General features: G+C 33.4%; 2 protein-coding genes across 2 annotated transcripts; both read right to left on the reverse strand.

The window, feature by feature from the left end:
- Nucleotides 1–3,210: 3,210 nt before the first annotated feature.
- LOC141619899 (protein FAR1-RELATED SEQUENCE 5-like) lies at nt 3,211–3,669 on the reverse strand. Its single transcript, XM_074436912.1, has one exon. It carries the CDS (start codon nt 3,667–3,669, stop codon nt 3,211–3,213), a length of 459 nt encoding a protein of 152 aa, XP_074293013.1.
- Nucleotides 3,669–4,613, reverse strand: LOC141619900 (protein FAR1-RELATED SEQUENCE 5-like). Its single transcript, XM_074436913.1, has one exon. The coding sequence runs from the start codon at nt 4,611–4,613 to the stop codon at nt 3,669–3,671; it is 945 nt and encodes a 314-aa protein (XP_074293014.1).
- Nucleotides 4,614–13,958: the final 9,345 nt, after the last annotated feature.

The raw sequence follows: 13,958 nt of genomic DNA on the forward strand, positions 1-13,958 counted from the left end.
TACCGATGATATTGGTGTCCCTGAGAACAATGAGACTGTTAGGGTTAAGAAGAGAAGAATGGAGGTAGGTTGTACAGAAGGGAATATTATACCAGATGGCTATGATGCTTCTGAGAAGAATGAGAACATGACAGATGTGAGTAATATAAATGAGCATAATCTGGTTGACAGTGGTGACATTACCAAGGGCGAAGTCATCAACAATAAAAATGTTCATGAACATGAAAGAAGTCAACCAGAGTCTCTTAGCATCCTTGCAAATCGTAATTTACTAAGCACATATACATGCATTATTACTCCTCTTCTTGAGTTTTTAATTGCATTGCTGATTATGTGTCGTATAGTAGAGGAAAACATACCGATTTAGCCAGGTATATATATATCTCTACTAATGTACAATATTTAAATTTAAAATGTTATGTATCCTGTTTTGAGTTAACACTGGTAGTCCTGAACCAGGGAACTTCTTGTGCACGTGGGTGAAATTTCTCTTCGGCGTATTGAAATGGCAACGCTACGACAATCTAAATATTTAACAGTGATGTGATCGATTGTTGGGCAAAACTTTTGAATGCCAAGGAATTTAGAAGAAACTCTTCCGAGCCTTATCGATTTTTTTTTCACCACACAGTGTATCGTAAGTCAAATATTTATATAAACTTATTTCAACAAGTAAATTTTGTAATGTTTTTTCCCTTGATTAACATCAAAAACTTTACTTGTCTTGCATATCTGACGATGCTTCATGGAGAACTCGAACAACGTTGAAAATTTTATCGTGATTAAGGATATAATGAAAGAAGAGTTTACCCAATTCTCGGTTAACCCAGATAGAATTGATTTGGTTAGCATTGACAATATACACTCTTTCTGCATGTTATATTTAATTTGCTTGTTGCCTAATTAAATCTTTTAAAATCTCTGATTCTTCTTCCCGAGTTATATATAAAAGGCATTATAATTTACTAGTCATTGGAAAGAACAAGTATAAGTTCATCATCATTGATAATGTGCATCGTGACGGAAAACCGGAAGAATTTTTCCACGATAGACCACTGTCTTTTGTAAGATTCTATCTTTGTCTTTTGCTTAACAAACACTACATCTTGTTCTTATTCATTATTGTGAATGTACAATGACTTTACATAGAGTGTACCTTCTCCAAAAATTTTGTGTCTGTCTTAATTTTCTAATTTTTGTGATATTGTACCTCATAATTATTAGTGTCCTAATGTTTTCTTGCACCCCTTCTTCGCCAGCGTAATGTTCTAGCAGAATACTTGAAAGACATCGGTGTTTCAAAGGTAAAAGTTAATCGCATTAAAAAACTGCAGCCTATTCTTGCAAAGATGAAGTGGAGAAACAACACTAACAAGACTGATTGTGGTGTTTACGTTATGAGACATATGGAGACATTTAAGGGTAATCTAAATTGGACCTGTGGGCTTAAAAAAGGCGATGTGAGTTTCAAAAGTAATACAATTATTTTTAATACATAATTCAGTACACATTTGTACATGTTCTAACCCCTTGTTTTCTTTATTTTGCTAGGATGCTCCCCTACGATTCTCGGAAGAAATACATTTCATATATGATTTCAACGAGAAGGCAATGTATGTTTTGATGCTATACTAAAGAAGGCAATGGATTTCCGTTCAAACCCTTTGCCATGGGAAGAATATGACGATGAAGATGAGGAAGATCTTGAATTGAAGTGTAAAAACTTTTTTTAGTTTCGTTTGTGACATTTGTGTGAGTAATGTAACATATATTGAGGAAGCTGCGAGTCGTACAACCTGAAGTTTGAAAAAATTTTAATTCAAGAGAGTGTTATATTGCGGAAACAAATTTCAATAAAGTTTATTATGTTCTTACTGAACAACAATAATGTTTATTGTGCAAAACGCCTTAAAATTATTGTACTCTTGGAAAACAATTCGAATCAAGTTGATGATGTCCTGTGAGAACAACAATAATGAACCTTTAATACAAATGTAATATACTTTGGCTATAAGAGTAATGTACTTTGGCTATAAGAGTAATGTACATACAAGCCTTTAAGAATGTTCCTTGCAGAACAACAATAATGATCCTTTAATTTAAATGTAATATACTTTGGCTATAAGAGTAATGTACTTTGGCTATAAGAGTATAATGTATATACAAGCCTTTAAGAATGTTCCTTGCAGAACAAGAATAATGATCCTTTAATACAAATGTAATATACTTTCCCTATAAGAGTAATGTACTTTGGCAGTAAAATCGAATTGTGCATACAAGCCTTTAAGAATGTTCTCGTAGTGTATATTATGGATGTCTATCCTTGAATCAAAAATTTGCACCTTCCACTTCGTTATCAGATTCATCTTCTTCATCGTCGTCCTCCACATCATCAGATTCATCTCCTTTATCGTCGTCATCTTCATGGTAGTATTTGGTGAATATGCAACAAAATGTAAATTAAATATCAGATTTTATAAGGAGAAAATGGCCAAAATGAACAACTAAATTGATAATAGATTTAATGTTAACCAAATATACATTGCTGAAATTCTCATCTGTTCCTTTAGAACAACCATAATGTTCATTGCACAAAGAGCTTATGTGCCTCCATATAAGATTGATGATTTTGGAAGGTAAACACTATGCGATATGCTTGTATAATTTAATAATTATTTAACATTAATGTAATATGCTTTAACAAGAAACCAAATTATACATACCTGTCAGATGGTTTGTTTCTTTGCAAGTCCTAGAGTTGTGTCCTTGGCGGCCACATATTTTGCAGTACCTCTTCTCTTTTCCTCTCTTCTTTAGGGCTTTTAACATTTGTGATTCAATTCTCTTGCCCTTGGTCCTACCCTTGTTTATAGATTTTTTAGGAACATGAATCACCAACTTCTCAGGTATTTTGCAGCCCACGTACTTTTCTATTTCTTTCATCTTGTCTTTCTTCTTTGCTGGTACACTTCTGTTACTAATCATATCCAATCTAATATCTCTCAGTTTTTCAATCAAAAGCTTCATATCGTTATCATCACACTCAGCTACGCTGACACAAGAATAAACCTCTTGCCACAGCTCAGTACTCAAACTTTTCCGGTCATAAAACTTTTTAGAGACATCTATCAGTTTGCCATCTTTGTCAAAGACAGGCTTAGTCATTGCAGCTTTTGTCCATCTTTGCGTTATGTACTGCTCTGGTATTTTCTAAAAATCTTGGTTGTGTAGAATCCAAAGGCAGTGCCTGCACAACAAGCCCATTCCCTGAAACATAGAACAGGAACAAGTAATCTTCATGTTATCTGGTGAATATGCTACATTCCATGACTTATTTGGCATCTGCAAGTCTGTTAGAATATATTTTTTTGTCTCATCAATCTTCTCCACATCTTTAAAACGACAATCAGACAAAGCTGCAACCAATTCTGTTTGGAAGTCTTTGAAAATGTTGTGCGAGTACATTTCAGAAGCATGGACTTCAAGGTTTGACTTTGTTTTCCGTGGGATTTCAGAGTGTTTGTTGTCACTGTTCAATTTGGACTGCTTGTGTATTTGTGCTTCCAAGGCACTCTCATAGCACACCCAAAACTCAACAAGAGTCAAATGAGGTGTGAGGAACCTGTCAAAGAAACTGTTTTCACTCTCAGACCTAGAAGTAACCCTCATCAAGCCAGACATTGAAACATCTTTAAAATAGGCGGGGATCCTTTGTTCCCGAGATCGTACAAATCTGAAAACCACTCGTGTTCTACAAGTTGATAATCAGTCATTATCTTCCCCCATTGTTCTTCGAATTCATCAGGCTTAAGTTGGTTGTTCCAAACACACCTATTGAGCTTGGTCTTAAAATCCTCATCTTGAAACAGTTGATAACTGACTTTCTCTCTTAGTTTCTTCATTATGTGCCACATGCACAGTCTGTGTGTTGACTCCTTAAACACTTTCGGGACTACCGACTTCATTGATTTGTCCTGATCAGTAATTATAATTATCGGTTGGCACCCGCCCATTGCTTCCAAAAATGTCTTGAACAGCCACGTATAACACTCAATACTTTCATCACCTATCAACCCAGCTCCTAACGTTATGCACCTTTTGTGGTGATCAACTCCTGTGAAAGGCACAAACACCATATCGTATTTGTTTGTTCCATATGTATCATCTGCTGATAAAACCTCACCGAATAGCATGTAGTTCTTTATGCAGATCGGATCTGCCCAAAACACTCCAGCCAGGCACTTGTTTTCATCTACTATAAAATCAAAGTAAAATGAACTGCATGTGTCTTTTCTCCCAATAAGATTTTCAACAAACATTTGTCCATCAAAATTACCAACGTAGGTTTTTATGTCCCTGACAAAGTTTTTGAAATCAACCTCAGTAACCCCAATGTTGTCGTAACCTCCACACAGCTCCTTCCAACCTCTATAGGCTTTCACACCACCTAGTTTTAACACCTTTACCTTTGTGACAAATTGCTTCTGTACCTCTGTCATTTTTCGGTTTCCTTTCAAGAATATTGTAGATTCAGGCGAAGCAAGTGGATGGTTATGCGCTTCATCGAATCTGGTAACAATATAAGTTCCATTTTCTTGGTATTTAAACTGCATTAATGCACGACAGTCAATTCTTGTAATCGGCCTCACACGGCTTATGTCGTCACATCGATTCTCGCATCATTCTCAGCAGGTATCGGTATCAGTATCAGTCCTCTTCCTTTTCCTACTTTCCTTTACACCTTGCCTATTGCAGACAACATTCCTTAATGCAAAACTGTTTGGTAACTCATTGCCTTTAATCCTTTTTGTTGTTGCAAGTCTTGGCGTAAACCCACAGATTGTACAATATTCTTTGTAGAATAACTCTGCTGATTCTAGCGTTTCGAATACTTGTCCTACTTTAGGTTTCTTTTCCTCTGGACAGAATGGAATGTACTGGAGTGCATTTAATGTTTCAATTCTTGTCCTTGGTGTTTTAAAGCTGTTATTTGTAGAAGAAGATGTAGTTGCATCACTTGTACTCATTGTCTGGTTCAACAGTAGTTAAGTAAGTAAGTATATTGAATATTATTGCACCTATAATGCAGTAATCCAATTCTAATATGCTCTACAAAGATTGGCAATTTATTTCGTACAAATAAAGGTTCATATATAATGTATTCCTGCGAATGTCCATTATCATGTCTTTAAAGGAACATTTATTTTACTGCTAATGTTCATAGGAAATATTGTTGTCCATTTTGATATAGCATATATATAATGTATTGAATGCTAATGACATTAAACAAAGAAATAGTCATAATATTATTTCATTAATATTAGAAAAATATTTACAAAAGTCATTTCAGGCTTTCAAAATGGTAAAGCCTACTAAGGCTTATACTGAAAAAAAAAACACAAGATAATACCTAATAACAATAAACAGAAGATAACACAACATATTTCTAAACTAATCTAACAGTCGGAGTCATAATAACCCTCATCCCCAGACTGTTCCTCAATTTCATATTCTTCTTCTCTTTCCTTTAAAAATTGTCATTCTTGTCTTTTGAGATGTTTAATTATTTCTGCACGACTAGACATAGTCGTGCAGATGCAGAATCTGTCAAGGACCCTATTATTCTTTATGATAGTTATTACACCATTTTCATTTCCGTGAACCGCGCCTCGGTAATAATCCCTCTCCTTTACCTCTGGCTCGTTCCCTATAAGGAACCACTTTGACCAGCCCTTGCACACCATGGCCATGTTTTTCTTTTCTTCCCTCACAAGTCGATTAAAAAAAATCCGGAGGAATGCCTCATTAGTAAGGAAATGATGTAAACGACGACTGGGAGATGGTACATCCATCTCCACAGGAATGTCATCTCCATCAAACCAGTTTGAAGAAAACTGGCTTACTTTCCATTCCCTATAATGGGCCATGAAATTTTGTTTGTAAGCATCATTCTTGTAGGGAACTATCAGGCATTTTGAGTAGTCCATTGTTTTTTTTTTAAGAAAATTAAGTACTTTTCTGAAGAGATTAAAAGTTTTGGTTATTGGAAAAGGTAGGATGGAAAACTAGTTGTGTACTCTTGGGTTTATATAGTGGATTAATTGATTATAAGAAATTAAATTATGTGAACAGTTGTGTCTTTTCAACTGACACAAACATAATCATGGTAATTAATAAATTGGGTGAAGTTATCTATGTTACTTTAATCTATTGCATAAAACAGTATATGCACATTATGAAAATACGTAATGGACATTTGAATTAAACTGAATTCACATTTTTTTCCAAATAATGGTCCATGTTCTTTTTTAAATAATTTAATGTACCTTTAAATATAATATAATGTACATTTTCCGAACAGTGCTTAATAATATTTTTGTTGTACCTAATTATCAGAAAATGCAAATTACGAATATAGATAGTTGACAATTTATTTTATGGAACATGTTTTTTTATAATTAATATAATGTACATTTAGAAGTAATATTCAAATTAATGTGAATAATTTCGTCTTTTCACCACATAAGCAAGTTATTTCGTACAAATAAAGGTTCATATATAATGTATTCCTTCGAATGTCCATTATCATGCCTTTAAAGGAACATTTATTTTACTGCTAATGTTCATAGGAAATATTGTTGTCCATTTTGATAGAGCATATATAAAATGTATTGAATGCTAATGACAGTAAACAAACAAATAGACACAATACTATTTCATTAATATTAGTAAAATATTTACAAAAGCCATTTAAGGCTTTCAAAATGATAAAGCCTACTAAGGCTTATACTGGAAAAAAAAAAACACAAGATAATATAAAATAACAATAAAATAGAAAACTAACTTAATATATTTCTAAACCAATCTAACAGTCGGAGTCATAATAACCCTCATCACCAGACTGCTCCTCAATTTCATATTCTTCTCTTCGGTTTTTAAATTGTCGTGCATGTTGTTTATGATGTCTAATTATTTCTGCACGACTAGATATAGTCGTTCAAAGGCAGAATCTTTCAAGGAGCCGATGATCGTTTGTGACAGTGATTATACCATTTTGCTGTTCCCGAACCACCCCTCGGTAATAATCCCTTTCCTTTACATCTGGCTCCGTCCCTATAAGGAACCACTTCGACCAGCCCTTACACACCATTGCCATGTTTTTCTTTTCCTCCCTCCCAAGTCGCTCAAACAAAATTCGGAGCAAAGGCTGAGTAGTAAGGAAATAATGTAAAGGACTACTGGGAGATGGTACATCCATCTCCACAGGAATGTCATCTCCATCAAACCAGTTTGAAGAAAACTGGCTTACTTTCCATTCCCTATAATGGTCCATGAAATTTTGTTTGTGAGCATCATTCTTGTAGGCAACTATCGTGCATTTTGAGTAGTCCATTGTTTTTTTTTAAGAAAATTAAATACTTTTCTGAAGAGATTAAAAGTTTTGGTTATTGGAAAAAGTTTCAGAAATGAAGGTAAGATGGAAAAGTAATTGTGTACTCCTTGGTTTATATAGTGGATTAATTCAGTATAAGATATTAAATTCGGTGAACAGTTGTGTCTTTTCAACTGCCACAAACATAATCATGGTAATTAATAAATTGGGTGAAGTTATCTATGTTAGTTAAATCTCTTGCATAAAACAGTATATGCACACTATAAAAATACGTAATGGACATTTGAATTAAACTGAAAGCACATTTATTTTCCAAATAATGTTCCATGTTCTTTTTTAAATATGTACCTTTAAATATAATATAATGTACATTTTTCAAACAGTGCTTAATGATATTTTAGTTGCACATAATTATCAGAAAATGCAAATTATGAATATAGATAGTGGACAATTTATTTGATGGAACATGTTTTTTTATAATTAATATAATGTACATTTAGAATTAATATTCAAATTAATGTGAATAGTTGTGTCTTTTCACCACTTAAGCAAGTTACAAACCGTCATTTGACATATTGAACAATTGCAAGACTACTTGCAAAAGGTAATAATTACTTGCACATCCTTATTATATATAATGCACATTTCACTAAGACTGATTGGACATTTCCTTATGAAACCTGTACAGCACAACACAACACATTATTTTTACATGCAAAATTACTTTTCAGTTACTTCAAATTGCACACTTTTCCTTTCTCATTATTTTTAGTACATTTTTTCTCACCACAAAGTACATTTGCATTTATCATCCTCCTAAAATCAAACAAACAAACTATAAACCCTAATTTAACACTTTTCATTATAAAATTAATGTTTTTGTGGTTATGTACATTAAATCCAGTTAACTAAATTTAATCAAATCCGAAATTAAGTTGAATTTAATCAAATTCAACTTTAACATCATCATAAAATCAATTCAACAACGATTCAAAAAGGAATTAAATAACATTGAATGAACATACCTCAATATTGACTGTAGAAAACAATAATTCCAGATGAATGACGAAATCAATTCCGATTTTCCTTACAAAGTTTTGACCTTGAAATAACTGAATAGCTGATGAATGCAAAAGTTTGAACAAATTGACTCGATTTGCGCTTGAACACAAAGAATTGATGATGAATAAACGATTTTACATCACTAAATTTGATATCGAAAGACAAAAATTTACAAATTAAGGAAGGATTAATGATGAAATCGATTGATTTTGTTTCGTGTGGTTTGATTTTGTTACGTAGGCTTGATATTGCTGACATGTACAATCTTATTTTTTGTATTGCGTGAAATTCTAAGAGAAGCGCGCGTCTAATCTCAGTCGTCAGTCTTATTTGATGGACGGTTGAGAGTTGTTCTCACGGTTCTCACGATAAGCCCCGTTCTCACCGGAACTCTACCCTTATTATTATTATTATTATTATTATTATTATTATTATTATTATTATTATTATTATTATTATTATTATTATTATTATTATTATTATTATTATTATTATTATTATTACTATTATTACTATTATTATTACTATTATTACTATTATTATTATTATTATTATTATTCCGTCTCAAGCCAAACTCGCTAAATACAATAAAATATTATTATTATATAATTATTAAATACACAGTATTATATAATGGGTTGAAGGTGGACAAACAAGTTTGAATATGTGGAGTTAAGGTGAAGCTAACAACCATCCAAATAAGCAATGAGTGCTCAAATAACCCAAAACCAATCACATGACAATAACACATTCAACCAAACCAGCATATTGCCCAAATTAACATATTTCGGCACAAAAATAAACTTCCCAACTCAATAACTTAACAAGGCATGGAAGCACAAATTTCATCTCGCGTTTTTCTCTTTTTTTCATCATTGAACTTTCTTTTCATTCTTTTTTCCTCAATTTTATTTTTTTTTTCTTCATTTTTTTCAAATCATTTTTTTTTCCTCACCTTTTTCAAAACCACAACGGGAATCAGTAATCCCGTCAACTTCATATCATCAACATCAACAATAAGACACATCCCATGACAAGAGCACCTTAAACTCACCAAGATGATTACTAGCTCAACAAGGTAGGCAATTTGGTATCTATCTTTTCATGAGGAAGTTAAAGAGCTTTGAGAACATTTTTGGTTTCATAGAAGTTACGCATCAAAATATGATCTTGAGGAAGAAGGTCTCTCATGAGTGACGTGAAACCATCTACACATTTATGGGCTAAGTTGAATTCACATTTCAGAGTGACAAGCCTTGCAGCCGACTGTAGCAATGAGAGTCGACATCCCTTGTAGACAGGTTGCTCGACACATTTTAACATTTGAAAAAAGGCTAATACATTGGGATTTGGAGATTCATCAACCACCTCGGCATTAAGAGCTTCTTCCCTAATTTGATCAATGCTATCGCGCAACGCATCCTCTACCATATCCCTATAAGGATTGTCAGAGGGCATTGCCATTTCCTCTTCCTCAACGGGGAATTTCTCTCCATGACACACCCAATCATAATAGTTGTCACAAAAACCCTTTAGACCAAGGTGTTTTCGTACTTCTTGTTCAACAAAATACTTTTTATTTTTGCACTTACTACATGGACACCTAATTTCTTTAATTCTAATGAATTCGTCTTGTTGCTTAACATAATCAATGAATTTATTAACCCCTATTACAAATTCCTTCCTTAATTTTTTATCGGAATCCAACCTTTGATACATCCAGTTTCGTTCTAATCTCTTCATTGCAAATCTACATATATATATTAGTAAATAAAAATTATTAATAAAAATGGTAAGAGCATTCATAAACCCATCTTTGAATCTTTCATACAACAACAACAACAACAACAACAACAACAACAACGACGACGACCACAACAACAACAACAACAACAACAACAACAACAACAACAACAACAACAACCACAACCACAACCACAACCACAACCACAACCACAACCACAACCACAACCACAACCACAACCACAACCACAACCTGCAAAAAAATACTTTCTGTATTGGGGTCCTTATCTCTCCAACCTAAACCCATCTTTGAATCTTTCATACCATTAGTAAATACCCAATTTTTTTTCTTCATTGTAATGAGACAAAAATTAAGCAAAGACTTCTTTTTACGATTCTCCAAATACATTATTTAGAATGAATTCTCACTCTACATATGTATTCAGAGAACATTAAAGGAAATGTCAACCAAATTTTGTCTCATAACAATCAAGAAAAAAATTGAGTATTTACCACCTAAATGGCATAAAAGATTCAAAGACGATCCAAAACGGGACTATTCAAGAATTACACCTAATGTTTAATCCCTGAACGGGTACTAGGTCAAAAATATATTAACAATCACAACACAAGGATAAGATGAATTAATATTTGTAAAAAAAATACACATGACACAAATGTACACAACTTATCAAAACAAACTTAATAATTACTAATAAACCTTATAAAACTAAGCAAAAGTAGAGTAAGCATCCTAAAATTGGTTTAAACATCATAAATTGGCTTTTAACTAAACTAAATTAACTACCCTAATAATCCTAAATATCCTTATTGTCTTTTAGTTAAACTAAATTATTTTAATAATCCTAAACTTAATTAAACTACGCATCCTAAAATTGGTTTAAACATCCTAAATTGACTTTTAACTAAATTAAACTACCCTAATAATCCTAAACATTCTAAATTGGATATTAATTAAACTAATTTATTTTAACAATCCTAAACTTAATTAAACTAAGCATTATAAAATTGATTTAAACATCCTAAATTGGCTTTTAACTAAATTAAAATACCCTAATAATCCTAAACATTCTAAATTGGATATTAATTAAACTAATTTATTTTAACAATCCTAAACTTAATTAAACTAAGCATTATAAAATTGATTTAAACATCCTAAATTGGCTTTTAACTAAATTAAACTATCCTAATAATACTAAACATCCTAAATTGGCTTTCAACTAAACTAAACAATCCTAATAATACTAAACATCCTAAATTGGCTTTCAACTAAACTAAACTATCCTAATAATACTAAGCATCCCAAACTAATCATAATTAATCAAAATAATAACTATAAACCCTAATTAATCAAAATAGTAAAATAAATTAAACAAACCTTATATTAATTAAGAGAAGGAGACAAGGGGAGGGAGGAACGGCGGAGGCAGGAGGCAGGCGGCAGAAAAAAAGGAAAGGGGAAAGGAGACAAAAGGGGAAAGAAGAAGAAAGGGGAAAAGGGAAAGGATAAAGGAGAAATAGGAGGAGTGATTTGGGGAGTAGGGTGGTGGTAGGAGTGGTGGTGGTGGGAGTGGTGGTGGTGGGATTGAGGGAGACGGGTTTTAGGGATTTTTAGGTAAAATAATTGAAGAGTGATAATGAGGGAGACGGGCTTCGCTGCTGCCAGTATAAAGAATTCCTGCGACAAAATTTCCGTCGCAAGAATAAAATAATAATAGATCCTGCGACGGAATTTCCGTCGCATGAATATAATAATAATATTTTTCCAGCGTGTTAAGAACTGTACAGGTGGACATTAAAAAAAGCCTGCGACGGAATTTCCGTCGCAGGAAAAATATTATTTTAATGCAGGGACGGAATTTCCGTCACAGAATTTATTATTATTTTAATATAGCGACGGAAATTCCGTCGCAGCCCTTCCCGCCATGTCAGAAAATTTGGCGGTCTGGGAAAATATGCTGCAACGGAAAGTCCGTCGCATATTCTGAGGTCTGTCGCAGAATCCGTCGCAGGTTTAAATTTGCTACGGATTAATCTTCCGTCGCAATGTGTCCGTCGCATCGAAACGTTTTTTTTTGTAGTGTGAGGTAGCATGTAGTGAGAAAAGGCTCAATTGGGTGATGCATTTGAGAAAACATAACAAGGCTTCATGTGCAAACGATCATAACATGTCTAGGAATAGGGAACAAATGACATACTTGTGCGTTTTGATGTAACGCACTCCAAGAGGAAAAACTACACACACCTAGATGGGACTGGGTATAAATGCACCGGCCATTGGAGGCTCTACCTTACCAAATATGTAGCTTGACAATGTCAAGATCAAGTCTAATTTATCCAAAATTCATCCCTCACCCACTATGTCAAGACATTCCCTTGAATTCAAAATCCGTCAATAATGTGATTCATTAGCATAGAAAGCTACAATAAGGGAAATTCAAAAAGGAATGATATTATGCAAAAGACATATGGGTGGACACAACATGAAACGCTTTGTGAAAATTTCCAATTTTTTTTTTAATTTTTATGGGTTTTTCATATATGAAAGCAATAAACAAGACACACTAAATCTCTCCCCCAATTTAGAACAACACATTGTCCTCAATGTGTAAAACAAAGGACACCCAACAAGGGGAGATAAGGATGGCATATGCGGAAATAAAGGAAGGGAAAGAAAGCATACAACCGGGTAGAAGCTCCCCCAAGCTAGCTTGAAAACGGGGGCAAAGTCCAATCCACATACTAAAGTACCTGCAAAGAACAAGCTACTACAATACTAAATATAACTAAATGTCTTAAACTATTACAACCAAATTGAAATTGCAATTGTCCAAAAACTATAAATTGTCCAACAATGAAGTAAATTGTCTCAAAAACATAATTAAACACGGGTTGCCTCCCGAGAAGCATAAATTTAAAGTCTTGCTGGACTTTGGTTCCCGTTAATGTCACGGCCATCTTCATTCTTAAAAAGGATGTCAAAGCCCTTACAAGTCGATCATATTTCTGCGCATGAGTAATACAAAAGAAAATGTAAGCAAATGATAAGATGCAGGCATGGAATATCAAAAGGAAGGAATGATATATCTAATCATGGTGCACATGAGAGGCTTCAAATTAAAGAGGACCACCGAACTACTCCACTCGTTAGCAAGAGATGAAGCAAAATGTTTAAGACCATGAAACAAATGGTTAGTGCACAAATTATCATCATAAATGGTCTAAAATTGGAGGTATGAGGAGTCATAGTGCAGTGTATAACCCAGGGGTTAGACAGAAATCAAGCACAATTCTCTCAGAATGTAACAAACTTTGCTAATTTGAAACAATTACCAAATGACCTTCGAAAATCATGAAAATTTGTGATAATATATTTGGATAGGGTATCTGACTCTAACTAAAATTTTGTGATTTCTAAAGCGTCAGAGGTATTTTTAATAAATCTCCAAAGTTGAACTAACAGATGCAAGCCTTAGATCAGATACTGGTTTGCAGTTGTGTCTGAATTGATGACTAAAGGATATAATTATCAACTCTAAACCCAAATAACATTCACAGGGACTAAAGTTAACAATTTAGGAAGTTTAATTCAAGGATTACCACAGATTAACACAGGTAATTCTCAAGTTAAACCTCAAACAACAAAGAACAACAACCCACAGGATTGAATGAACTTTGCCAACAGACTTTGATCAATACCTACAGTCTAGCACAAGATATTATCAGGCCTGACTTACAA

Source organism: Silene latifolia, chromosome X (assembly GCF_048544455.1).
Source record: "Silene latifolia isolate original U9 population chromosome X, ASM4854445v1, whole genome shotgun sequence".
Lineage (NCBI taxonomy): Eukaryota > Viridiplantae > Streptophyta > Magnoliopsida > Caryophyllales > Caryophyllaceae > Silene > Silene latifolia.

What these genes read in the sequence shown, in the direction of transcription:
- LOC141619899 (XM_074436912.1), bottom strand. Translation starts at nt 3,669, where the DNA reads ATGAGGGTTACTTCTAGGTCTGAGAGTGAAAACAGTTTCTTTGACAGG.
- LOC141619900 (XM_074436913.1), bottom strand. Translation starts at nt 4,613, where the DNA reads ATGCAGTTTAAATACCAAGAAAATGGAACTTATATTGTTACCAGATTC.